At 53.1% G+C, this 26,655-nt stretch overlaps 1 protein-coding gene across 1 annotated transcript in view; it reads right to left on the minus strand.

Moving 5' to 3' along the window:
* Positions 1-260: 260 nt before the first annotated feature.
* LRRC63 (leucine rich repeat containing 63) overlaps positions 261-26,655 on the minus strand; it is a 59,172-nt gene continuing 32,777 nt past the window's right edge. The window contains exons 8-9 of the mRNA XM_078866189.1: positions 17,886-17,969; positions 261-525 (exon numbers count right to left, since the gene is read on the minus strand). Coding sequence (XP_078722315.1) covers positions 321-525; positions 17,886-17,969 — 289 coding nt within the window. The 3' untranslated portion in view covers positions 261-320. The remainder of the gene's footprint in view (positions 526-17,885; positions 17,970-26,655) is intronic.

A 26,655-nucleotide genomic window follows, 5' to 3' on the forward strand; every position in this document is an offset into this window, starting at 1 on the left:
TATAAAAAGGTACAGTATTTTGTATTAATAATTTTTTCTGAATATTTTTGGATTGTGGAACGATTAATCTGAATTTCCATTATTTCTTATGGGGAAATTCGCTTTGATATAGAGTGCTTTGGATTACGAGCACGTTTCCGGAACTAATTATGCTCGCAATCCAAGGTTTCACTGTATATTAATCCTTTGGAGGTTGACAAGCTCCAGTTATGGATGCATGTTGAACTTATTTCGCACCGTACATAGCCAATCGTGCTAATTGGAGGTGGAGCTAACAGACTTATGTGCAGATGGAACTTGGTTTCCTATTGTGGAGAATCTTACTGTGGGTCAGAGTTCCTGTGCGTCAGGCACACAGGAAACGTCACAGCACTGCGCTGTGCCAGCAGCCAGTGCTGACACATCGTGGAGCAGCAGCAGAAGGAGAAGATGAGGCCTCGAACGCCGAACACTTGAGAAACGGACCGCAGCACACGCAGGCCTGCACCAAAACGTGGACCGCAGCAGACGTCGCACTCGCCGGCTCTATGTGAAAACAACCAGGGACATAGGTTCCTATGAGAATGCTGAAAACAGTAACAGCGTTTTCACGCTGCATAAACAAGAAGGCCTTGTGTAATATCGTTGAGGACTCTTGGACGCCGGGGTTGAGGCACACGTTTTTATTCCGCAACAGTTGTCACAACCGCGGACATACAACACTGGAGGGGGTATCGGCCCCCTCACCCGGCTAGCTGGGAATACACTGCTAGCTATCTCTGACCTACCTCCTAGTCCTCCACTAACGGGCTAGGGGAGGCTGTCTGGCCCGACACTGGTAAGTCGGGCTACGGTACCCGGAATCCCAGAGCACTAGCTCTGGTTCTCGGGACCACGCCGCTGGCTCAGTCCTGCGCGCCCTGACAAGGGCGGCGACCCAGGGGAGTCCAGGGCTCTAGCTAGACGATCTTCGGTCTTCACTGGTTTAGCTTTAACATTCTACCCCGAGCTCTCCGGCTCATCCCCTTTTATACCAAAACCTCCCGCTGAGGGGTGGGGCCAGCCCCCCCCAGGCTGCCCTGTGCGGACGTCGTTGAGAGCACCTCCCCGTGTACTCACGAAGCCCCGCCCACTGTGTTTGTTTCCCGTGTGATCCTATGTATACAGCCCCTCCGTAACACCCCTACATCACCCCCCCCTGTACAGCTCGCAGCCGTCCCGGCTGCAACAACCGACAATAAAAGTTTATTTACCCCTCGACCCCGCGTGTGCCTCCCAATTTTTTTTCAACAATAACGCGAACGAGAACAACAAGAACCAGAAAAGCAAGAAGGGAAAATAACCCGACGCACCCCACCCCAGAATAAATACGAAATCCGTAAAACCAACGTATATACAATTTGCAGGGAACCCCAGCACACACACAACACACAGTGAACACAACATACGTACAATCCAATGTGCCAGGAACCCACCACCGACGCCGCACACAGTGAACATAACATGTGAAAAATATATATTTTTTCCTTTTTGTGCATCACAAGAGTCTGCGCATTCTTGCGCGCGTCCTTGCAGCAGGCCCGTCACACGGGGCAACCCCGGATGGCGGGCCGTCGGGTGGCAACTGTCCATTTCCAAGTGAGTCTCCTCTCGATGTCGCGAGACCCTCGGCATCCCCCGTAGGGGTTGTCGGGCGTGAGCCCGTCATTCCTGGTGCACCTGGGGGTGGGACAGCCGGCAACACGTCAGGCGAGAGCAGCGGAGACGGACCCTTTGAGTCGGTCGACCCCCCACATGTTTGGCCACGCGTGTGTCGAGTGTGACTTCGCACCGCAATGAAGGGTTTCAATCTGGAGGGGTGCACAAACCACCGGCGCTTCCCCCATTTGATGCGTACGCACTGAGGCTGCAAAACCTCAACCACCTCGACAGGGCCCCGCCACGGCCGCACCAGTTTAGAGGAGGTCGCGAGTGGTACCTGGGGACAGTGCAGCCATGCCTTGTCCCCCGGCTTCCACTGTAGCACGTGCGCGCGACCCAGTCTGAGCCGCTCATTAGCTTTCTGACGTAGGTCGGAATTTTGCATGGCAGCATCCCGTGCCTCTGTTAATTTCGCAAGATTAAATTTAACATGGTCGGCCAATTTAGTTTTACCCTGCGGCGCGGGGATCTGCAGCTGGGCACGAACAGGTGGGTCAGGTTCACGGCCATACATGAGGAAGAAGGGGGAAAATCCCGTTGCCGCATGGGGGGCCAATCTGTATGCTGCCAGGACCCCTTGAATTTGCAGGTCCCAATCGGTCTGTGAGTCCGAAACCTGCTGTGACAACATGGACATGATGGTTCGGTGCAGACGCTCGACCATCCAGTCAGTTTGCGGGTGATAGGGAGAGGTACGAATTTTTTTCGTGCCCAGGAGCTCACAGACTTGTTGGAGCAGTTTGCCGGAAAAAATTTTGCCCTGGTCGGTCAGCAGCCGCTCGGGAGCACCTTTGTCCAGGACGTATCCCTGGACAAAGGCCTCCACGATGGCTGCTGCCGACTGGTTGGCCAGGGGCCAGGCCATAGGCCAGCGCGTAAAGTACTCCACCCCGGTCAACAAATATCTATTGCCCCTGGGGGTGGCGGGGAATGGGCCCAGAATATCCAGCGCGACAAGTTCGTTGACTCTGGAGACTCTGATAGACTGCAAAGGCGGGTTAGACTCCCGTGCTGGTGGTTTCCGTTGCGCACACCGAGGGCATGACCCCAACAGATCTGCGACATCCCTTGTCATGCCCGGCCAAAAAAAATCAAGCTGGAGCAAGGCGAGGGTCTTTTGGGTCCCCAGGTGGAGGAGGCGCTCATGAGCGGCCCACACCACCTTACCCCGTAACCCAGAAGGGACCACCAGCCGGTGTCGATGGGATTTCCCGTCCCAATGCATCAGCAGACCTGTGACCATTTCCCATGCGTCGGCATCACCCCTCCCCCGCCCAGCATCCCCGACGCGACGACGCAACGCGAGGAGGGAGGTATCCTCCATCTGTAGGCGCCCCCATTCAGTGACAGGCAAGCCCAACAGGGAATCTGATCCCTGTTGTGCGATCGAATTCGTCATTGACGCTGCGTCGTCTGCGGCCGCCAAGACCGGAACAGATATTTCCCCCGGATGCCTGCAACGACCCGACCCCAGGAGGCATGCGCATTCGGGGGTGGTTGGCATGCGCGACAGAGCGTCCGCATTGGTGTGGCGGACGCCCTTACGGTACGTGGTTTCAAAATCAAAGTCCTGGAGAACCTCCAACCATCGAGACAATTGTCCCGATGGTTGTTGAACTCGCAGGGCGTACTGTAGTGCCGCATGATCTGTACGGACGGTGAACCGCTGACCGTACAGATATGGGCGGTACTGTTGGATGAAATAGACAATTGCCAACAGTTCCCGACGGGTGACACAATATCTTTGCTCCGCTGGAGACAACACCCGACTACCTGTACGCGACTACCCGTTCCACGCCGTCAACCACCTGGGAAAGCACGCCCCCAATACCTGTGTTGCTCGCATCGGTGTCGAGCACAAAGGGTTTAGAAAAATCGGGGTAAACCAAAGGAGGAGCTTTAACCAGAGCATCCCGAAGGGAGCGGAAAGCAGCCTCCTCCTCCTGTCCCCAATGAAAGCGGACCCCCTTTGACGTCAAAGCGTGTAGGGGCTTTGCAATTGTCGCAAAATCCGCGACAAAGCGTCGGTAATACGACGCGAATCCAATGAAACTCCTGACCTCCCCCACAGAGGTGGGAGTCGGCCAGGAGCTGACGCACTGCGTTTTGGCGGGATCGGTAGCAATACCCGAGCGTCCAACGATGTGTCCCAAATAACGCACAGATTCGCGTAACAGATGACATTTTTGAGGTTTAAATTTCAAATTAGCAGCCCGCATTTTGAGGAAAACCGCCCGCAACCTCTGGAGATGCTCGTCAAATGTTCTGCTAAAGACGATAACGTCATCCAAATAAATTAAGCACGAGTCCCATTGCAATCCAGCCAAAACCAATTCCATCAATCGCTGGAAAGTCGCCGGCGCCGAGTGGAGTCCCATCGGCAACCGGTTGAATTGGAAGAGACCATGCGGTGTACGGAATGCAGTTTTAGGCTTAGAATCATCGTCCAGAGGAAGCTGCCAGAATCCCGAAAGCAAATCCAATGTGGAGAAGAATCGCGCTCCCGCCAAAGCGTCCAGCGATTCGTCAATCCGTGGGAGCGGGTATGCGTCGGCAACAGAAATTTTGTTGAGGCGGCGAAAATCGACGCAAAACCGCAACGAGCCATCCTGTTTCTTAACCAGGACGATCGGCGCTCCCCACGGGCTGGTAGAGGGAGAAATGATGTCGGCGGCCAACATGTCATCAACAGCCGATTTGACATGGTCCTTTTCGGCGGGACTTAACCGAAAAGGATTTTGGCGAATTGGCGCGCTGTCACCTGTATAAATATGGTGACGCAGCAGATGGGTACAGCCCAAATCGAATTTGTTCTGAATGAAAACGTCGCAAAATTCACGCAGCAGTGTCTTAAGCTTTTGACGCTCTAAATCTGACAGGTCCGTCGATCCTGCACAAAGCGCCTCGAGCCACCCTTCATCGGTGTCCGAATGTGGATGCGGCAGAGGGACAGTGCCTACGTGATTCGCGACAGGTTTCTCACAGGGCACCGGCGTTGCGTGAGCAAGCACGGTCCCTTGAGGAACCACCACTGTCTGCGACCCCACATTGAGGACCGCGATGAAAGGGTCCCCGTCCCCTTTTACGATGGTCTGGGCCGGAATCAAATGAGGTCCGCTAACCCCGGCCCTAGATGGCCCCAGCAGAATTCCCTGGTCCCCAAAGCCTTTAGCGAAGGGCCGACGAAGTTTGAGAGGCACCAACATTTGTGCCCCCGGCGGTACGCGAACCGTTTTAACGACGAACGCCGGTACCGTCGCGAACGCCGTCCGAGCCGCAGTAGGGGACGGCAGAAACGCCATGCGTCGTCCCGACTGGAGCTCAATGCAGCCCTGGTCTATTAAAATACGAATCGGCATTTTGCCCAAGAAGTCCGTCCCCAGCAGGCACGGAACCGCCAGCGAGGAGGAAACAAAAATCGGGCCCGACAATTTGATATCACCGATACAAATTTGTGCTCGAATCTGTCCAATGATGCCAAGTGAGCCCCCGTTAGCAGCATAGAATGGGACGTTAACCGGCAGTAAAGGACGGCTCTGGACAGGGAGAATATTGTAAATTAGTTCCGAAATGATGGTCGCCGATACTCCTGTATCGACCAGGATGCGCACCTCAACCCCGTCAATGTGCCCCACCACGGCTGACGACCCCAACGATGCAGCCACAACGCGATGGGCCAACACGGACCACTGCCTGGGTTCGATCTGAGTCCCCATAGTGGTGCGTGTTGGCGCGATGGTGCGCAATGTCGGCCCCCCGTTCGTTGCGGTGTGCGAGTGTGTGACGGGTGTGTGCGTGGGCCAAACATGAGGGGTGCCGCGACTCGCCGGGTTATGTTGATGGAGCTTGGGAGGAGGGCCGGCGTCCTGTCGAGGCGTCGTCCCGCGCTGCCGAGGAGAGCGGCACCCCGAGGCGACATGGCCCCGGATGCCGCAGTTGTAACAGCGCGGGAGCGCAGGTGGCGATGACGGATGGTCGGAGCGGCTCGCTCCATCCCGGCCCGCCCGTACTCCCACCCTCTGCTGCAGTCGATGGTCGATGGCGCAAACTTCCTCCGCCGGGAGGGTGGCTGCAGCCACCGTACGCCCGGCCGCTGCCCTGCTGGCCTTCCGTCGCTGCGACAGCAGGTTGGCGTGGAGGAGCCGCGCAGCCTGGAGGGAACCCATTTCTGTGTCCTCCTGTGCAACAACGGCGATGTCCAGGTCGTCCGCCAGCAGGAGGATCTTTTCCGTTACCATCGCGTCCACGCCTTCGTCGTCCATTCGTGGGAAGGCCGTCTTCGCCAGCGCCAGGAGACTCATACGGTACGCCAGGGGCGACTCCTTTGCACCCCGCTGGTGATCATAAAAGAACTGCCTGCATTCCGACGATGGTCCGTAGACCCCAGCCAGCAACTGCAGCGCCATCTGTAGCGTGGAGCGTTTGTCCTTCGGCGCCGATATAAGAGCGGCGAGGGCGTCGCTGTCGAGGAGCGCCGGCAGCGCGCAGAGGGCCTCGGCATCCGACCACTGCGCCATTTCCTGGTGCGCGAGGAAGCGCCGCTGGAAGCCGCCCCAGTCGCCCTCCTCGCCCACAAACTCTTTGAGTGGAGGTAGGCGTTGGTGCAGCACAGCGGCCGCCATGGAAGCTCGCCCTCCACTGTCCCCGTTACTCGGCTGGGCTTCGGCGCGAACGACGGATGGCATCGCCGGTCACACCAGTGGTGACGCTCTGTCCGCTGGTGATGACGCGGCAGCACCTGTGAGGCCGATGTCGGACCCGAGGTTCAGGCCGGCCACGCCCTCAGCAGCTGCTGCGGCGATGGCGGGAGATTCAAAGTTGTGCTCCGTTGAAATGGCGGGAAGGCGTACCGGTCGTCGGCTGTCCTCGCCCCGTGGCGGTCCACCAGCCCCCAGCCGTGTGATGTGTTCGAGCGTGGCGGCAGCAGCGTACAGCAGCTCCGCCAGTCTGGCGTGAGCCAGCCTCAGTCCGTCTGTTGACGGCTCCCCTTCATCCCGATGCTGCGGTAAGGATGCGTCCGGGCCCGGCTGCTCGATGCCTTCTTCAGCCGTCCCGGGCTCCACAATTTCAGCGGTGTCCTCCGCCTCCGGTACCCCGGCTCGAGCTGTCCGGCGCGTGTCCATGTTCGTGGTCGTTCACTTCTGTCACCAGATGTAATATCGTTGAGGACTCTTGGACGCCGGGGTTGAGGCACACGTATTTATTCCGCAACAGTTGTCACAACCGCGGACATACAACACTGGAGGGGGTATCGGCCCCCTCACCCGGCTAGCTGGGAATACACTGCTAGCTATCTCTGACCTACCTCCTAGTCCTCCACTAACGGGCTAGGGGAGGCTGTCTGGCCCGACACTGGTAAGTCGGGCTACGGTACCCGGAATCCCAGAGCACTAGCTCTGGTTCTCGGGACCACGCCGCTGGCTCAGTCCTGCGCGCCCTGACAAGGGCGGCGACCCAGGGGAGTCCAGGGCTCTAGCTAGACGATCTTCGGTCTTCACTGGTTTAGCTTTAACATTCTACCCCGAGCTCTCCGGCTCATCCCCTTTTATACCAAAACCTCCCGCTGAGGGGTGGGGCCAGCCCCCCCCAGGCTGCCCTGTGCGGACGTCGTTGAGAGCACCTCCCCGTGCACTCACGAAGCCCCGCCCACTGTGTTTGTTTCCCGTGTGATCCTATGTATACAGCCCCTCCGTAACACCCCTACACTTGTAAACAGGGAAAATCTGAATTCAGAGAAAATCATCAGCTCATGCTTCCACCTGAAATACAATTATTTTTTAAAAATAATTTTAATTAACATCTGTCTCTGATGTGTATCCCCATTGTACTATCGGTGTCACGTTATGAGTTATATATGGATGATCTCTCGGACGGATGGAAAAAGAGCCCTCTGTGTTGGAGAACGGCCCGTGGAAGCGGATACCACAGAACTACCTCTGAGATCACTTCATGTGTCACGATCGTCCACACACACGAGCACTTTATGATCAGCTATGCATAGGAGAGTAATGGTCGTTGTGTAACGACTCTGACGACGAAGTAAGAAGAGCCACATTATTGGGACACAGCCACAATACAGGACCCTAGGCTTCGATCTTGTGCTCTGCCCTTTTATATCGTTCCAGTCCCCTTTCTGGAATGTTCCCTCACTGTATTTCCCTTAGCCAATCCCTCTCCTTCCCCTCTAACGGATCTGGGTTCCACTTTGTTTGCCGCCTCCTTTAAACCCTTTTCTCCAATCGCTTTAAAAGCCTTCCTCCCGACCAATCCCTGTGGATGCCTCTTTCGGCCAATGAGAGACCTTGGTTGATTTTCGAATAACCGTTAGACTGCACATTGGCTTGGAGTCATTTTTTGGTCATTACAGTTGCATGACAGTAAGACCTATATTTAATTATTTCGAGCTGGAATTTAACCAAATAAAGTTCTGAACTATATCTAATGCGTTTTTACATGCTTTCTTTTAACTCACTATGTTGTTGTCGTTGTTGTATCCTCAAATATTGTAACTCAATTTTAACCCACTTCCCAATGTGGTATCGACTGCAAACTTGGTATACTTATGTGATACTTATGACAACACTATATTCTATCATAAAAAATAAAATAACTATATTTTTTTACATTATTTTTTATATGTTATGTTTCGACTTGGGTATAATTGTCCACGGTCAACTGACGTTGGCTGTAATTGACCACGGTCCCTTACGTTATGGTAAGATTCGGGGCCACTTCCTGGAGTCGTGGAGTTCTGTCATTACTAGTACATTTCATAAAAGCGTGTTTAAAAAAGTTTTTAAAAATATTACTTATTTTGTGTGCAGTCAGTAACCAGGCTGAAACGAACAACTCATTGAATTCGAGAACCCGGTTTAATTACATGCAGCGGCTGCCTGTATGTATGAACTTCTTTTGGACCATACGTAGCCAACCGTGCTATATGGAGGTGCCAGGGTGGATTTGTACCCAGGATCTCTGCTATGTAAATCCATCGCTTTGACATCTGAGCCTCCCGTCCCATCTCCACATCATATTACAGTGAGGGAAAAAGTATTTTATCCCTTGCTGATTTTGTACGTTTGCCCACTGACAAAGAAATTATCAGTCTATCATTTTAATGGTAGGTTTATTTGAACAGTGAGAGACAGAATAACAACAAAATCCAGAAAAACGCATGTCAAAAATGTTATAAATTGATTTGCATTTTAATGAGGGAAATAACAGAGGTCAGACGTTTCTTGTAGTTGGCCACCAGGTTTGCACACATCTCAGGAGAGATTTTGTCCCACTCCTCTTTGCAGATCTTCTCCAAGTCATTAAGGTTTCAAGGCTGCCGTTTGGCAACTCGAACCTTCAGCTCCCTCCACATATTTTCTATGGGATTAAGATCTGGAAACTGGCTAGGCCACTCCAAGACCTTAATGTGCTTCTTTTTGAGCCACTCCTTTGTTGCCTTGGCCGTGTGTTTTGGGTCATTGTCATGCTGGAATGCCCATCCACGACCCATTTTCAATGCCCTGGCTGAGGGAAGGAGGTTCTCACCCAAGATTTGACGGTACATGGCCCCGTCCATCGTCCCTTTGATGCGGTGAAGTTTTCCTGTCCCTCTAGCAGAAAAACACCCCCAAAGCATAATGTTTCCACCTCCATGTTTGACGGTGGGGATGGTGTTCTTGGGGTCATAGGCAGCATTCCTCCTCCAAACACGGCGAGTTGAGTTGATGCCAAAGAGCTTCATTTTGGTCTCATCTGACCACAACACTTTCACCCAGTTGTCCTCCAAATCATTCAGATGTTCATTGGCAATCTTCAGACGGGCATGTATATGTGCTTTCTTGAGCAGGGGGACCTTGCGGGCGCTGCAGGATTTCAGTCCTTCACGGCGTAGTGTGTTACCAACTGTTTTCTTGGTGACTATGGTCTCAGCTGCCTTGAGATCATTGACAAGATCATCCCGTGTAGTTCTGGGCTGATTCCTCACCGTTCTCATGATCATTGCAACTCCACGAGGTGAGATCTTGCATGGAGCTCCAGGCCGAGGGAGATTGACAGTTCTTTTGTGTTTCTTCTATTTGCGAATAATCGCACCAACTGTTGTCACCTTCTCACCAAGCTGCAAGACACCTGGGAGCCAGAAATCGTTCTGATTGAGAGGGGGTCAAATACTTATTTCCCTCATTAAAATGCAAATCAATTTATAACATTTTTGACATGCGTTTTTCTGGATTTTGTTGTTGTCATTCTGTCTCTCACTGTTCAAATAAACCTACCATTAAAATTATAGACTGATCATTTCTTTGTCAGTGGGCAAACATACAAAATCACAGGGGATCAAATACTTTTTTCCCTCACTGTATGTGCCAATTAGACAGGGGAGGGGTAGGTAGTGGGAGGGGTAGGTAGTGCGCGGATGGCTGCGGCGTGGGTGGGGGAGCCCGTGCGTCAGGGGGTGGACGTGGGTGATGGCAGCTCGGGAAGGGCGTGAGGAGGGTGGGAGGCTGTGGGTGGGAGGGAGCCACCTTAGAGAGGGGATGCTGGGGAGGTCCGTTGTTATATAAACAATTCGACCAAACAAGGGCCATGGAACCTTTATATATCTATGGGCTAATACAAAGGATAAGAGTTCTGTACTAAACACATACTTTTATCCGTGGTAACTTGGATGAATGCTCATGGATACAATACATTAACCACAGAAACAGGATGAAAGCTCCGTTTATCTGTGAGTTTGCTTATCCAAGACACAGCCCACCCCCCATATAATTGAAAACAACAATTGTGTTGCACTGAAGATCTGGCAGCATGAAATTTGGGTCAGTCAGGGAAGAGCTGCAGTTGGCGACGAAAACATTCACCTGCGTTGAGCGAGTGCTGCAGCCTGCGGCAGGGTGTCAACATGGACCCTCTGCATGCAAGACACTGCAGTGGCTGCCAGGTCAGCCAGACGCTGGGGTATTATTCCATCTGCCAGGCCTTCTTTGGACAAACCGGCAAACAAGAAGGTGTTGTTTGCTTGTAACTCGCGCAAATGGAGCGAGAGGAAGCTGGCTGGGAGCTCTGTCAAGTGATTCCCTTCCATGTTTAGGCACTCAAGAAACCTGGCCCACATTCAACAAGAACCAGGAGGTTAGGGTAACGTTTCAATTCCATTCCCATTCTGAAACTTTGTAGAGAAAAGAACGAATTTATAGTTACAAAATATTCACCACATTAATCTGCATCACGCCTTGTATGTGTAATAACAGCTATAGTGGGTTCACGTGGGGGATTGGCTTGCCGGTCCTGCTTGTAGCCAATAAGGGTCGAGATAGGGAGCGTGGGGCCGGCGTGATCACGGCATGTCATCAGGGGTGATTGGCCCAGCCATTGGGGCCCCAGCTAATGGGGATCCGGATAAGAGGCGTGGTCCCGGGAGTGACAGGGAACCATCGAGAACGGTCGAGATTGCCCATTGAGGATTGGCTGGGGGGACCACGTGACGAAGGGATTAAGAGGGAGGAGAGAGGGATGATCGAGAGGAGACGGGGAACTGAACGGGGTGAGAGCCACGCGCGAACGGGGCTCCGGGTGCCACGTGCGCGGTGGGAGTTGTGGGAGTCTGCCGCTCTCCGTTGTCTGCCAGCAACGGAGCGTGTGGGAACAAGTGTACCGTGAAGTGAAGATAAAGAAGACCGATTCCGAATCCGTCTCCGGAGAATTATTACATTGGTGTCAGAAGTACTTCTGCGACTGTTTGGACGATCGTCAAGATGTCCAAGCACCCCAGAAAAAAGAACCTACCTGTGCCTCTATCGGAGGAGGAGGTCGAGACGGATGAAGATGAGCTGTTGGGAGCTACAGCCCCTATGCCGCCTGCTGAAAATGTACTTCTCGACGTCTCTCAGCGTCGACCGACGGAAGATGCGACCGCTGCAGGAACAAAAGGCGAGTGGCGGCTGATGGCGGAGCAGATCGAGTCATTACGCGCCATTCTGCTTAGTCTGGTGACCGCGGTGGCATCCTTACCAGCCGCGGGCCGCCAGATTGCCGATCAACTGGACGCCGCGGGAAGGAGTCCGGTGAAAGAACCTGCGTCCGCCATTCCTTCTGCTACGCGGGAGGACGCCGTCATTCTGGGTGGAGCGGCTGCGCCGGAGCCGTCGGCCGCCATTTTGGGCGCGCCTACCGCCACGCGGCCGCCAGCCGCCATTTTGCCTGATACGGGTGGAGAGCGGGAACGTCAGTCGGAGACGCCCGCGGCGCGCGCTTGCCACCGCGGGCATCGCCTTCCACAAATCAAAGAATTCATCGCCGGGGGTGATTGGAGTGCTTTCACATGGCGCTTTGAATCGGCTTTTAGATCCGTCAATTGGACGGAGGATGAAGCGCTGGGAGCGCTACCTACACTGCTCGACGATGTTTCTCTGGGGGTCTTCCGTTCCATCCCGGCGGCCAAGAAGAAGACACTGCGGGACGCGTTCGCGGAGATGGCGGAATTCTATGACCCACCGACGTCGGCCACCAGAAAATTTATGTTACGTCGCCGAGCATCAGAGGAATCGCCGTTGGCCTATCGTGGGGCGTTGATGGCGCTGGCCATGGCTGCCTACCCCGACGCGACGGCCGACCATTTGGATCCTCTCATCCTCTCCCGTATGCTGGAGTTGGCTCAGGAACTCAAGATTTCGCTGCCAGTTTGCGGTCACGAACCACTTACATCGCGATGGGTGGCGCGCTGCCTGGATGCAAAATTTAATATCAGGCGTTGGGACCAGATGGCGGCGTGGACGGGGAAACCAGAGATCGACGGGCCACCTTTGGGGTGGTCTCCACGACTGGTGGTCCACTGCTCCGACGACTCGGGCGACGACGACATGCTGGCTGCTGCTGTTTCGCACGGGATTCCGGGACGGCGGCTGCGCGACCAGCGTGGCAACTACATGGGCCGTCCGCGTGCAAGGGCCGGGTCGTCCGACCGCCGGCCGACGTTGGCGGCGTGCTTCAAGTGCGGCAGACGGGGCCATTTCGCCCGTGACTGCCGCTGTCGACCTCTACTGTCGCCTCCTCCGACGAGGGGACCTCCATCTCCTCCACCTACTGCGGAGCCGCAACAACCTCGGGCGAGTCGGCACACATCGGACACCCGGCAGGTCCTGTCACATCACCCATCCATTCGCACTCATTACTTCCCCCGCTACAGTTACACGCTCTGCTACGCAGTGGAAAAAATTGGCTCGCAGGGTTGTAGCTGCGGCTTCGGGCTCGTCGACGGTACGCGGTACCATCGACGGCGTTGATGTGCGCATCTTGGTGGACACGGGCGCGTCGGCCACCATCATTTCTGATGTTATTTTTCATTTGTTGTCCATCCCTGCGTCGCAGATACGTAAGGTTAATGATGCGTGTGTCGCCGCGAATGGGGGAAGCATGGGTATCTGTGGCCAGGCAGATGTGAGCATCACTATCGGGAATATTACCGCTGCAGGACCTGTATTGATCTCTCGCTCGCTAGCTGTTCCATGCTTACTCGGTACTGATTTCCTGCGTCGGATGCCGCTGAAAATACGAGTCGACCAGGACTGTTTGGAAATGCCGGGGGGTCGTCGAATGGCGTTCCTGCCTTCCTTGCTGGCCAGTGCGCCTGCAAGTAACGCAGTTACTGCCGTTGTTGCTGCTACGGTAGAAGTACCACCGGGAGCACAGATGCTAATACCGTTGCGTTATCGTAAACCCCTTCGAATGGGGAAGGGTGCAGAAGGCGTGCTGCTATCCCCATCGAATTCGGCATCTAAATCCTTTTCTTTAGCGGCGGCACAAACGATCGTGCGACCGGGTCAAGCACCTTTTATACAGGTGTTAAATGGGGGACCTGACCGCGTTATTGTTCCGGAGGGGTCGGTGTTGGCTCACGCCACTACCGACTTCGCCTCTTGCAACGCAGCGCCGCGCGCACGAATGCCCGCTGGTAGGCCCCCACACGATCGCTCTCAAGAACGTTGGATCGCTGATTTGTGCGGAGAAAATTCTTCCTTGTCGAACGAACAAAGGAACGCCCTGCGTTCATTATTGATACAGTACACTGATGTTTTCAGTAAAAATGATTTGGACCTCGGCCGCACGTCGCTTTTGTCGCACCATATTGACACCGGTGCGACGCCACCCATCTGTATGCACCCTCATCGCATGAGCCCGGCGGAGAGGGATCACGTGCGCGGAGCGGTAAATGAATTGTTGGCGGCGGACATCATTTCGCCGTCCAACAGCCCTTGGGCCGCGCCCGTCGTTCTGGTAAAGAAGAAAGATGGTGGTACAAGATTTTGTGTTGATTTCCGCCGGTTAAACAAAGTTTCGGTGGTAGATGCATACCCCTTACCGAGGATGGATGATTCGTTGGACGCTTTATCGGGTGCTAAGTTTTTTTCCACCCTTGACCTGTCCTCGGGGTTCTGGCAGCTTCCCCTCGACGATGAGTCGAAGGCGAAAACGGCGTTCCGCACGCCGCAAGGTCTCTTTGAATTTAATCGGTTGCCTATGGGCTTGAATGCGGCACCGGCGACGTTTCAGCGGCTCATGGAATTGGTGTTGACGGGACTGCAGTGGGAAACGTGCCTCATATATCTTGACGATATAATTGTTTTCAGCCGCACGTTCGAAGAACACCTCCAACGTCTAGAGGCGGTTTTTCAAAGAATGCGTACGGCTGACCTTAAATTTAAACCTAAAAAATGCCACCTTCTGCAACACTCTGTCCGTTACTTGGGTCATATTGTCAGTTCGGACGGCGTATCCACTGACCCTCTGAAAACGAAATGTGTACGAGAGTGGCCCACACCCACTTCGGTGGGAGATGTTCGGCGGTTTATTGGGTTCGCTTCCTATTATCGCCGCTTCGTTAAAAATTTTGCGACGTTGGCAAAGCCATTACACGTTCTGACTGGCAAAAATCAAAGGTTTAAATGGGGAGCGGAAGAGGAAAAATCTTTTATGGCACTTCGGGACCACCTCGCCACGGCGCCAACGCTGGATTACCCAGATTTCTCACAGCCGTTCATCCTCGATACGGATGCTAGTGATATCGGCATTGGGGCCGTTTTGTCGCAACGTAAGGACAGGGTAGAGCGAGTAGTGGCGTACGGCAGCCGGGTTTTGTCCCCTGCGGAAACACGCTATTGTGTGACAAGACGGGAACTTTTGGCAATTGTTCACTTTGTCCGATTGTACCGGCCGTACCTGTATGGACGGAAATTCCTAGTTCGCTCAGATCATGCGGCTTTACAATACTCCTTGAAATTAGATCAACCGTCAGGCCAATTGGCTAGGTGGTTGGAATCGCTACAGGAATTTTCCTTTGATATTACATACAGGAAGGGGACCCGTCACACGAACGCTGACGCGCTCTCACGGCTGCCGCCCCTTCCTCCGTGCACTTGCCTGACGGGCACGCACCGCTGTGCGGCACCAGCCACCTTGCCTTGTCCGGTTATGGGGGCGATAGCGGACGAGGATGCAGGGGCGAAAGCGAAGGAGGACGACCAGCAAGGGTCGGTGGACACGGATGATATCTTACGGCTACCACACGCGGTCTGGCTACGTGAGCAGGAGGCTGATGCCTCGCTGTCTCCGCTACGGAAATTGATAGGGAAACAAAAATCTCAATTGGCGGGTTGGAAATGGCAGATGTTCCGAGGCAAGTCGGGATTGTTAATGTGTACTGACGGGTTGTCTGACCGACCACGCTTGGTGGTGCCTACTTCGCTTCGCTACGACCTGCTTCGTGCTCTGCACGCTGATAAGTTGATGCACCTCGGTGTCCAAAAGACTTTGGCCGCGCTGCAGAAGGATTTCTTTTGGGCCGGTATGACGGCAGACGTCAAGGACTTTATTCGCTCATGCCAGGACTGTGCAAAGAGGAAGCCGCCTCGGAACCCCTATGTACCACCGTTACGTTCCATTGAGGTGTCCCGCATTAACGAATTGGTTGCTCTCGATATTCTGGGCCCGTTTCCCCCGTCGGCGAGGGGCAATAAATACCTTCTCGTCGGGGTGGAATATTTTTCTCGATGGCCGATGGCCTGGCCTCTGCCCGACCAGACGGCAGCATCCATTACCGACGCTTTCTTGAACGGGTATGTCATGGACAAGGGGGCACCTGAGAGGCTGCTCACAGATCAAGGGCGGAATTTCTCTTCCAAATTGCTTAAGGAAGTTTGTGACGCGTTGGGTACGAAGAAAATTCGCACTTCCCCTTACCACCCACAAACAGATGGTATGGTGGAACGATTCAACCGCACCCTCTCGGCTATGCTTTGTCACACGGTCAGTGAAAAGCAAACCGATTGGGACCTGCACATACCAGGCGTCTTAGCGGCTTACCGCATGGTTCCACACACGTCCACGGGATACTCACCATTCTTTTTGATGTATGGCCGTGAAAATGTTCCACCCATCGATGTGCAATTGGGTGAGCCGAGTAAGCGACCGTCCCGTTCCTTGCCTGACCACGTGCGTGACTCGCTTGAACGAGTGACGGAGGCGCGAGAGGCTGCCCGGTGTGCGACGGCCCGTGCTCAGGCAAGGAACGAACGTTATGCGCGTCAATCGCATACTCACATGTCTTGGTCAGTGGGGGACCGGGCGTGGCTCCACTGCCCCCAGGTACCGGCGGGCACATCCCCCAAGCTGCACAGGCCGTGGCGAGGGCCTGTGACACTAGTGGATGTTCGGAACTTGCAGAGTATCCGTGTTCAGTACGAAAATCGGCGGTGGTATGTCCACTCCTCACGGCTTAAACCCTATGTTGACGCGCGTGTCGGCCCTTCATCCCCACTAGTTGACCTGCCGGGTTCCGTCGAGCCGACCACGCCGATTGTCACATCCATTGATCCCAAGGGGGACTGTGTTGTGCCTCCTACAGATGAACAGGTTCTGAGGGCTGAGGCGGCCCCAGCCGCCCCCCTCCAATGAGACCTGCCCTGGACGTGACCGAGCATCAACAACCTACTTCTTCTTCGAGCCTACCACCTCCTGTCTATCCGGAAGCAAGGGGATCATGCGCTGGAAGCGGAGGGGGTCCCGCGTCGCGTACGCAGTCAAAATCTCTTCCGTTTCGTTAACGTTTGATCGTTCGTTTATTTCCCTGTTGTTACTGCGCTGCAGGGGCGCCCTAATGTACGTGGTGATTCTTGTTGTATGGGTGACTTTTTTAAATGTTGTTGGGCGCAGGGACGCCGGTTCACCCTCGTATCGTTAAATGCACCTTGGTGCCCTAATAATGTGTTCTGAATTGGTTTATCACCCTTTCCCAGCCGAGACGGCTACTTTTTTTCACCGGGGGGGGGTGATGTAATAACAGCTATAGTGGGTTCACGTGGGGGATTGGCTTGCCGGTCCTGCTTGTAGCCAATAAGGGTCGAGATAGGGAGCGTGGGACCGGCGTGATCACGGCATGTCATCAGGGGTGATTGGCCCAGCCATTGGGGCCCCAGCTAATGGGGATCCGGATAAGAGGCGTGGTCCCGGGAGTGACAGGGAACCATCGAGAACGGTCGAGATTGCCCATGGAGGATTGGCTGGGGGGACCACGTGACGAAGGGATTAAGAGGGAGGAGAGAGGGATGATCGAGAGGAGACGGGGAACTGAACGGGGTGAGAGCCACGCGCGAACGGGGCTCCGGGTGCCACGTGCGCGGTGGGAGTTGCGGGAGTCTGCCGCTCTCCGTTGTCTGCCAGCAACGGAGCGTGTGGGAACAAGTGTACCGTGAAGTGAAGATAAAGAAGACCGATTCCGAATCCGTCTCCGGAGAATTATTACATATGTATAAAATTACATGGCAGGGTGATATTTTGGGCAATGGCCCATCTTCAGAGCAAAAGGGAAAGGGCAGAAAGATTGATTATATAGTTGAGATCGCACATTATTCAGTGGTGCCCTGAGATGACTGGGAATTTTTCATTGGCAAATTAAGTTTGAATTCACATGAGAGCACTTTTCTGCTCGTCGACATTCAGTATCAAACATATACTTTGAAAGTGAAAATGTGCACATACATTGATTTTTTAAGTTAAAGCAATGCGGGCGAGCTTCAGAGGCATCTTTCTGTATCACAGTGTGGGGAGGCCCTTCATCCAGCAGTGGATTGAGAAAGGCTGCACTGTAATTTGAACAAATTATTTGGGTGACTGAAATCATTATGTGAACTGCACGTTAATTCAAATTAGACACTTACCTTAATTTTTTTATATCCTCACTGAGAGAAGTGATGCTGTTATATGATACGTCCAACATTCTTAAGTTGGGCAGGTTGTAGACACTACAAGAAACAAAAGTCAAAATACATCGTGAAATCATTATCTGAATATCGAAATGCCAAATTTACAACTTAGCACCAATGCACATTACACGTACACATCACATATATAATCCGGCCTGGTGGCACAGCAGTAGATTGAACGGCTCACAATGGGAATGTTGCTAATTCAAATCCTAGTTGGCAGTTCACTCGGCCCACCATCCCTCCCTCCGGGGTCGATAACATTTGTGCGAAAGTCAACAGAGGTTGTCCTATGGATAGATTCCCAACCCCGCCAAATGTAGAAATGCGGAACTTCCACCACTGGTTCAGGGCTGTGAATAGAATGAGCTCAGCCTCAAATGCTCTGTTGAGCAGGAAATTAATTCACTATTATTATTGGACATGTCCTTAAATCTAACCAGGAACATAAGTAACATTTTAAAGGGGACTTGGTATTTGAACAAGAACATGAGAGAAGCAAACATCCACTAACAAGGATACCACAGGTTTCACTAAAATCATGTTTTATAATATAGTAAAAGCCACACACAATGTATCTATTAGCACACACATCACAGTACTCTACAGCCCACTTAAAAATGATTTACTTAACATTCCAAATCTGTCAAAGATGAGGTGGATCCCATTGAACAAAATAAAGTGGAATGTCTCTGTATGACCAATAACAGCCGACACACACGCACACACGCAAATGCAACCCTTCAGAAACGAACATGGACATTTGAAAAATATTAACTTTACGCTTTGGACAGTGTATATCTGTCTTTCCAATAAGTATCTGTCAATTATTTGAGTATAGTAGCAGGTTTTTACCCTTTTAAACTGGTACAAAATTTACACCTTTATTCAAGGCATCATGTTTGCCATAACCACAACACAAGTAGTCAAAAAAGCAAACAAAAAGAAGCAACTCTGATAATGATAATAATATGCACTGTCCTTGAAGTTGATTGGTCCACACCCGAGACGGCTTTCTTTAGAGCCTAGTCCCCATTGGTGGTGGACCAGATGACACCAGAAGGCGTACAACTCAAACAGTGCAATATCAGAGTATTGAGAGCTCGGGGTAAGCATTTACACTATGAGATCTCTTTTACCAGTGGCAAAATATAGTAGTAGGTTTTTACCCTTTTAAACTGGTACAAAACTGACACCTTTATTCAAGGCATCATGTTTGCCATAACCGCAACACAAGTAGTCAAAAAAGTTGTACGCCTTCTGGTGTCATCTGGTCCAACACCAATGGGGACTAGGCTCTAAAAAAAGCCGTCTCGGGTGTGGACCAATCAACTTCAAGGACAGTGCATATTATTATTATTATTATCAGAGTTGCTTCTTTTTGTTTGCTTTTTTGACTACTTGTGTTGTGGTTATGGCAAACATGATGCCTTGAATAAAGGTGTCAGTTTTGTACCAGTGTAGTAAGACCGAATAAGGTGCACACACACGCAGCTTGGAGGCAACACTATTTATTAAACGGTAAATAACATAACGCTGTACATGAGGTGGTGACCACCTTCCTCAACTCACTTACACTCTGGAACGCGACACAGACTGGACCAGGCAGGCAATGGCCTGCCTGGCCCAGGACGACGACTCGGGACTTGACGACCGATGATGTCTTCACTTCGGAGTACAGTACAACAGCCTCGCTCTGCGTTCACACCACGCTTATATCTGGTTTGGCGTGGCTGGCTCCGCCCCGGCGTGGCTGGCTCTCTTCAGGCCACGCCTCCCTTCCCAGGACACGCCTCACTTCCCCCACCTCTGGGAAGGTCCGGATCCCTCCACCACGTGACCCCCCAGGCACCCCCTTGGGGCCCCCAGCCTTCGTACAGGCCGACACAGTAGTGACCATTCTATGTCACTACATCACCCCCCCCTGTATAAACACACAGCCGTCCCCGGCTGTAACACAACTGTGAAAAATCGAAAAGGTGTGCCTCCGAACCAGCAACATCAATAAATGACCGGCGACCGATAAGAAATACAATCACGTAATATATACAGAATCGACGAGGGTAAAAGGGAACCGCATAGAAAACGGGGAATAAACAACAAATATACATGAAAACTGGCTAACCCACTTACGCTCCAGCACAGCCCCCCCCCCCCCCCCCGTTAGAATCACGCATGCAATGACAGTCACCCGTTAGCACCCCCCCGCCTTTCCGATGTGGCGTCACAACCAGTAGCACGCGTCGGCCATATCGGGGGGGGAATTTCCATGTTACCACCCCACCGCCTTTCCGACGCGGCGTCACAACCAGTAGCACGCGTCGGCCATATCGGGGGGGGAATTTCCATGTTACCACCCCACCGCCTTTCCGACGCGGCGTCACAACCAGTAGCACACGTCGGCCATATCGGGGGGGGGGAATTTCCATGTTACCACCCCACCGCTTTTCCGACGCGGCGTCACAACCAGCAGCACGCGTCGGCCATATCGGTGGGATTTTAACCCAGTCTCTCTCCAAGACTCGCATCGCAGCATATAGCTGTACCGACTGAGCTGAGACGACCCAGTCTCTCACTCACTGCACAACATGCACCCTAACAACTGAGGGATACAGTCTCAACGTAACAGGACAACTCCACCTGAACCTTACGAATCTCCAGCCCACTGTTTCAACGCGCCTCGGAGGGTCTCAACCTCCGAGCCGTCAGGTCAAGCTGTCAGCCATAGCATGACGGGACCACACTCCCCGAGCCATGTGAGCGCACAGCCCACAAGGCTAGACAAGCCACAGAGTGTCTCGATCTCCGGGCTGTCAGGTCAAGCCGTCAGCCATTGCATGACGGGACCACACTCTCCGAGCCATGTGAGCGCACAGCCCACTAGGCTAGACATGCCACGGAGTGTTTCAATCTCCGGGCTGTCAGGTCAAGCCGTCAGCCATTGCATGACGGGACCACACTCTCCGAGCCCTGTGAGCGCACAGCCCGCTAGGCTAGACATACCACGGAGTGTTTCAATCTCCGGGCTGTCAGGTCAAGCCGTCAGCCATAGCATGACGGGACCACAACGTTCATGTTAGACACGCAACACTCACTGGGCCATCCTGGTCAGGACTTGCGCCCCAAGATAGGTGACAGCCAGCAGCACAATTCCAAATCCCTGGCAGCATGTCACCATCGCAATTTAACACCATCACAACACATACAATTTGAATTATGATCCCCCACAGAACTGATCCAATGCCGAACAGGTACACACAATTTGTGACGATCCCGAATATTCAATGGTCACAACAATACACCTCACATCCCGTATCCGTACACATCATCTCCGAGACTCGCATTGCAGCATGCAGCTGTACCAACCGAGTGGAGAGAGCAACGCAATTTGACGGCAATTAATGGAAACGCACCCCCGATCCACGTAGAACACAAGGAGCATTCCCGCACAAAAGACATCATCTGTGCAACAACGGACAGGAACCAACCAGTGAGTTTGAAACAAACCGAACCTGTCATTTCAAAATCCCCTTCAACATTAACCATGGGACTCAGGGCATTCGAATTTTGAGAGCAAAAAAAAAACTAGACACAAACGTCCAAAATCGCCGAATTGATTAATACAGTATATGCAGTATACGAAGTTCGTACAGTCAATCATTTGGCGCAATGCTCCATCCAGTCCCCACATATAAACAACAACAATCCTAGACAACCGCAACAACAAACCAATCCTAAACCCCTACGCCAAGCATCAAAAACGCCACACAGCAACACACCACAACACCAAGCACCCAACTAACATCCCTATGAATAGCAAACCAAAAGCCCTAAGCCAACCTCTTCCTGGCCACAACATCACAACAACAATATAACACCAAATAACACTCGCACAAGCCAAAATGCAAAAAGAACAGAGGGAAAAACCGTCCGCGAGGAACACAAAACCGGAGAGTCAAACTGAAAAAGTCCCTCCCAGCAGTGTCTCCAACGTCGAAACCCTCTCTTCAATCACGGGCCCCTCTCGCTCTCACCACCGATGCCCTCCCCCGCTCTTCTTACTTCAATGTGGGGAGGGAGGCCCGTAATCACAGGGCTGCAGCGGCGCGCCGCCAGGCCGGCGCAGCACACAAGGCGCAAAAGGCGGGAACGCCGCCACCGCGAAACCACTGCCGCAGTGAAAATGGCGGGAACGCGGCTGTGGGAAGTGCGGGAACGCCAACACGTTGAAATGGCGGGAACGCCGCCGCCGCGGGAACGCTGGCACGTAAAAAAATGGCGGGAACGGCGGCACGTTGAAATGGCGGGAACGCCGGCACGTTGAAGTGGCGGGAACCGCCGGCATGGTGCAAATGGCGGGAACGCCGGCGCTGTGAAACTGGCGGGAACGCCGCCGCAGTGAAATGGCAGGAACGCCGGCACCGCCGAAACGGCGCGAACGCCACAGCTGCGTCATCTTGCAATTTCGCCATCACTCACCAACACCCGGCCACTCCTTTGCCACCAGCAGCTGGTCGAGTTGACGAGCGACGTCGCTCCAACTCGCCGTCGATGGCGACCAGCCCGGGCCCGCAGCCTCCTCCCATGCAGGCTGCAGTCGCCCATCCCCCGGGGCACACCACCGGGGCCCCGGACTCCGGGGTCGTCGCAGGGAGAGGCCAGGTGCAACCCACACCGTCCATCCGCACCTCCGGTTGGGTCTTGCACTTCGCTGCCAGCTTTTACACCATGGCAGCGAAGGGTACAGCTTCTTCAAATTAATCAGCGAAAGTTCGATGACCACTTCTGCACCAAATGTAGTAAGACCGAATTAGGTGCACACACACGCAGCTTGGAGGCAACACTATTTATTAAACGGTAAATAACATAACGCTGTACATGAGGTGGTGACCACCTTTCTCAACTCACTTACACTCTGGAACGCGACACAGACTGGACCAGGCAGGCAACGGCCTGCCTGGCCCAGGACGACGACTCGGGACTTGACGACCGATGATGTCTTCACTTCGGAGTACAGTACAACAGCCTCGCTCTGCGTTCACACCACGCTTATATCTGGTTTGGCGTGGCTGGCTCCGCCCCGGCGTGGCTGGCTCTCTTCAGGCCACGCCTCCCTTCCCAGGACACGCCTCACTTCCCCCACCTCTGGGAAGGTCCAGATCCCTCCACCACGTGACCCCCCAGGCACCCCCTTGGGGCCCCCAGCCTTCGTACAGGCCGACACAGTAGTGACCATTCTATGTCACTACACCAGTTTAAAAGGGTAAAAACCTACTACTATATTTTGCCACTGGTAAAAGAGATCTCATAGTGTAAATGCTTACCCCGAGCTCTCAATACTCTGATATTGCACTGTGTTTGAGTTGTACGCCTTCTGGTGTCATCTGGTCCAACACCAATGGGGACTAGGCTCTAAAGAAAGCCGTCTCGGGTGTGGACCAATTAACTTCAAGGACAGTGCATATTATTATCATTATCAGAGTTGCTTCTTTTTGTTTGCTTTTTTGACTACTTGTGTTGTGGTAATGGCAAACATGATGCCTTGAATAAAGGTGTCAGTTTTGTACCAGTTTAAAAGGGTAAAAACCTACTACTATATTTTGCCACTGGTAAAAGAGATCTCATAGTGTAAATTCTTTCCCCGAGCTCTCAATACTCTGATATTGCACTGTGTTTGAGTTGTACGCCTTCTGGTGTCATCTGGTCCAACACCAATGGGGACTAGACTCTAAAGAAAGCCGTCTCGGGTTTGGACCAATCAACTTCAAGGACAGTGCATATTATTATCATTATCAGAGTTGCTTCTTTTTTGTTTGCTTTTTTGACTACTTGTGTTGTGGTTATGGCAAACATGATGCCTTGAATAAAGGTGTCAGTTTTGTACCAGTTTAAAAGGGTAAAAACCTACTACTATATTTTGCCACTTGTAAAAGAGATCTCATAGTGAATTATTTGAGTGTTTCGTTGTCTGGGGAATGATAGAATAATGACAGTAAGCCATGGAAAACATATTTGTTTGATATCGCCGCATGCAATGGAATGGTTGAACACACAAGTGTAATAAAGCATTTCCACGACGGAGCTTGTTGAGTGCTTCTTTATTCAGAACGGTACAGTACAGCTTCACTTCCCTCCTGATGATTCCACTCTCCCAACCCATGGACGAAGTGCCTCTCTCTCTCTCCGCGTTCCCGCGGGGCTCCACTCTCCGGCCTCGCCGCTGGCTGATGGCACGCTGGAACTGGAGGCGAGCTCCGAGGGAAGACCCGCCACGTGGCCCGTGGCGAGGAGGAGAAGGCAGCGCCGCCGTCCGGAACCCAGGGTTCCACACCGACCCCGAACCTTCCCCCCGCTCTCCCTTATATCCCCCTTGGTGGAGCGAAGCCCCGCCTCTGGTCACACCCCCTCGGGGAAACTTCTCGAGGGTGCCCAAACGCCTCACCGGCCCGATCATATCCCCCCTCTCGGATTGGATCCCGATGACATCATCATGCCCGTACTCGTTACCCCCTGGTATCCCCTGGATGGCGCTCCCTCATTACATCACCCCCCCCCCATGATAAAAAAGACTAGCCATCCCGGCTAGAGGTAAAACCCAATACGAGTAATGAGGAGATGCAACGTGGGCGCATGTGGCGCGCGTGCAGAGGGTAGCACTGAATAGGCCGAGGCCAACACAACATAGAACATTAACAAGAGAACAAAATCGAATGTTAATAAGAGAACGGCGCGTGGCGAATCAACCGAAACGCAGCGTCTTGGAGCGAGTCCGTGATGCCGACCCTTAGACGGCACGAGTGGCAGGATGAGCGAGTGGCAGGATGAGCGACGGCGGAACGGAGGCTCCATCGCAGCAGGGCCTGGTCATCGACATTGGCAGTTATGGGCTCGGACACTGTGGAAGGCAAAACAGAGCCCTTCAGGCGGTCATCACGTAACAGCGCCGTCCCCGGTCCGTCAAACACGTCAGACTTCGGCAGGCTAATTGGTGGAGATGAAGGGGTAAGTGGAGGAAGAACAAACTGCTTCAGCCGCGAGGGGTAAACAAACCAATGTCGGCGACCAGCCTGGATACGCACACATTGTGGCCGAAGGATTCGGATCACCTTGACTGGTCCCCGCCAGGGCTTATGCAGCTTAGGAGAGGTGCCAATGGGACTCTTGAGGCAATGCAACAAAGCCCTGTCCAAAACAGACCACGGCACCTGACGGTCAGACCTGCGAGTAAGACGTTCATTTCGCTCCTGTGTCTTGGCGGTATTGACTTTGGCCGCCTCTCGTGTGTCAGAAAGACGTCGCAAGGAATCATGGACATGTTCAGGCAGTTTACACTTAGAATCAGCAATCGGTACTCCCAATTGGGTATCAATAGGTGCCACGTTTTCTCGGCCATACATAAGGAAGAATGGCGAAAACCCTGTAGAAGCATGAGGAGGCATCCGATATGCAGCGAGTACACTAGGCACCTGCAGATCCCAATCACTCTGCTTGGTGTCCACCATCTGACACAGCATGGCAGACAGGGTCCTGTTTAGGCATTCGACCGCAACAACTTAGAGGAAAAATTCCGGCCTTGGTCCGTAAGTATTTGTTCGGGAGCACCCTTATCCATAACATACCCATTCAAAAATGCGTCAGCAATGGAGGCCGCCGACTGGTCCAGGAGCGGCCAAACCATCGGCCAGTGGGTAAAATATTCAACACCCACCAAGAGGAACTTATTCCCCATAGCTGTGAGCGGCAGGGGCCCCAAAATGTCGAGCACCACCAGCTCGAGACTGAAATAGACTGCAGCGGCGGGTGGCCTTTCTGAGCATAATCAGTTCAAGCTCGGATCCATTTGGAGACATCGGCCGTCATACCCGGCCAATAATAATCCCGCTGCAATGTCAACAGAGATTTTTGCACTCCCAGGTGTAACAACTTTTCCCCGTGCAGAGCGCAGACCAACCTGCACCGAAGAGGAAGAGGAACGACAATGCGGCAACGATCCAACGCGTCCTCCCTCCACATCAAAAGGCCATCATGCAAAATCACCTGGCCATCCCCAGCCGAATCGGACGCCCCTGCCTGTGCTCAGACCGACGCCGAAGATCCCCTAATGAGACGTCAAGGAGCTGCTCGTATATCCATATGGAGCGGGGAAGTTGCAAAACACTGTCAATCGGCACGGTCGCGTTCAAAGGCTGGGAAGCATCAACTGCCGACATAGCCGTACTAGCCTGTGATGGGATGGGTCCACAATGACTCGTACCCAACAGACACGGGCAACGAGGCGATTGTGGCAGCCGCGACAAAGCATCCGCATTGCAGTGGCGAGAACCTTTACGGTAAACAACGTTGAAAGATAATTCCTGCAGAATCTCTAGCCAACGAGAGAGCTGGCCAGCTGGCTGTTCAATTTTCAAGGAGTACTGAAGAGCTGTATGATCGGTGTGGACAACAAATTCCCTGCCATAGAGGTACGGCCTGTTTTTAAGGACAAAGTAAACGATGGCCAAAAGTTCCCTCCGGGTTCATACTCTTAGGTTTTTTCGGTAAAGTCACGTAGGTAAAAAATAATAATAAAATAATAAATGAAATAACTCAATTAAATCACGACGTTTCGGAGGCAACACAAGTCTCCGTCTTCAGGTGGGACCATCACAGCTAAATTTACTGTATCAAGTGAAGAAAAATCCAAGAGACAAGATCTTAAATACTGGTTAAGGGGAGGGGGGAGGAG

Source organism: Lampetra fluviatilis, chromosome 21, assembly GCF_964198595.1.
Source record: "Lampetra fluviatilis chromosome 21, kcLamFluv1.1, whole genome shotgun sequence".
Taxonomy (NCBI): Eukaryota; Metazoa; Chordata; class Hyperoartia; order Petromyzontiformes; family Petromyzontidae; genus Lampetra; species Lampetra fluviatilis.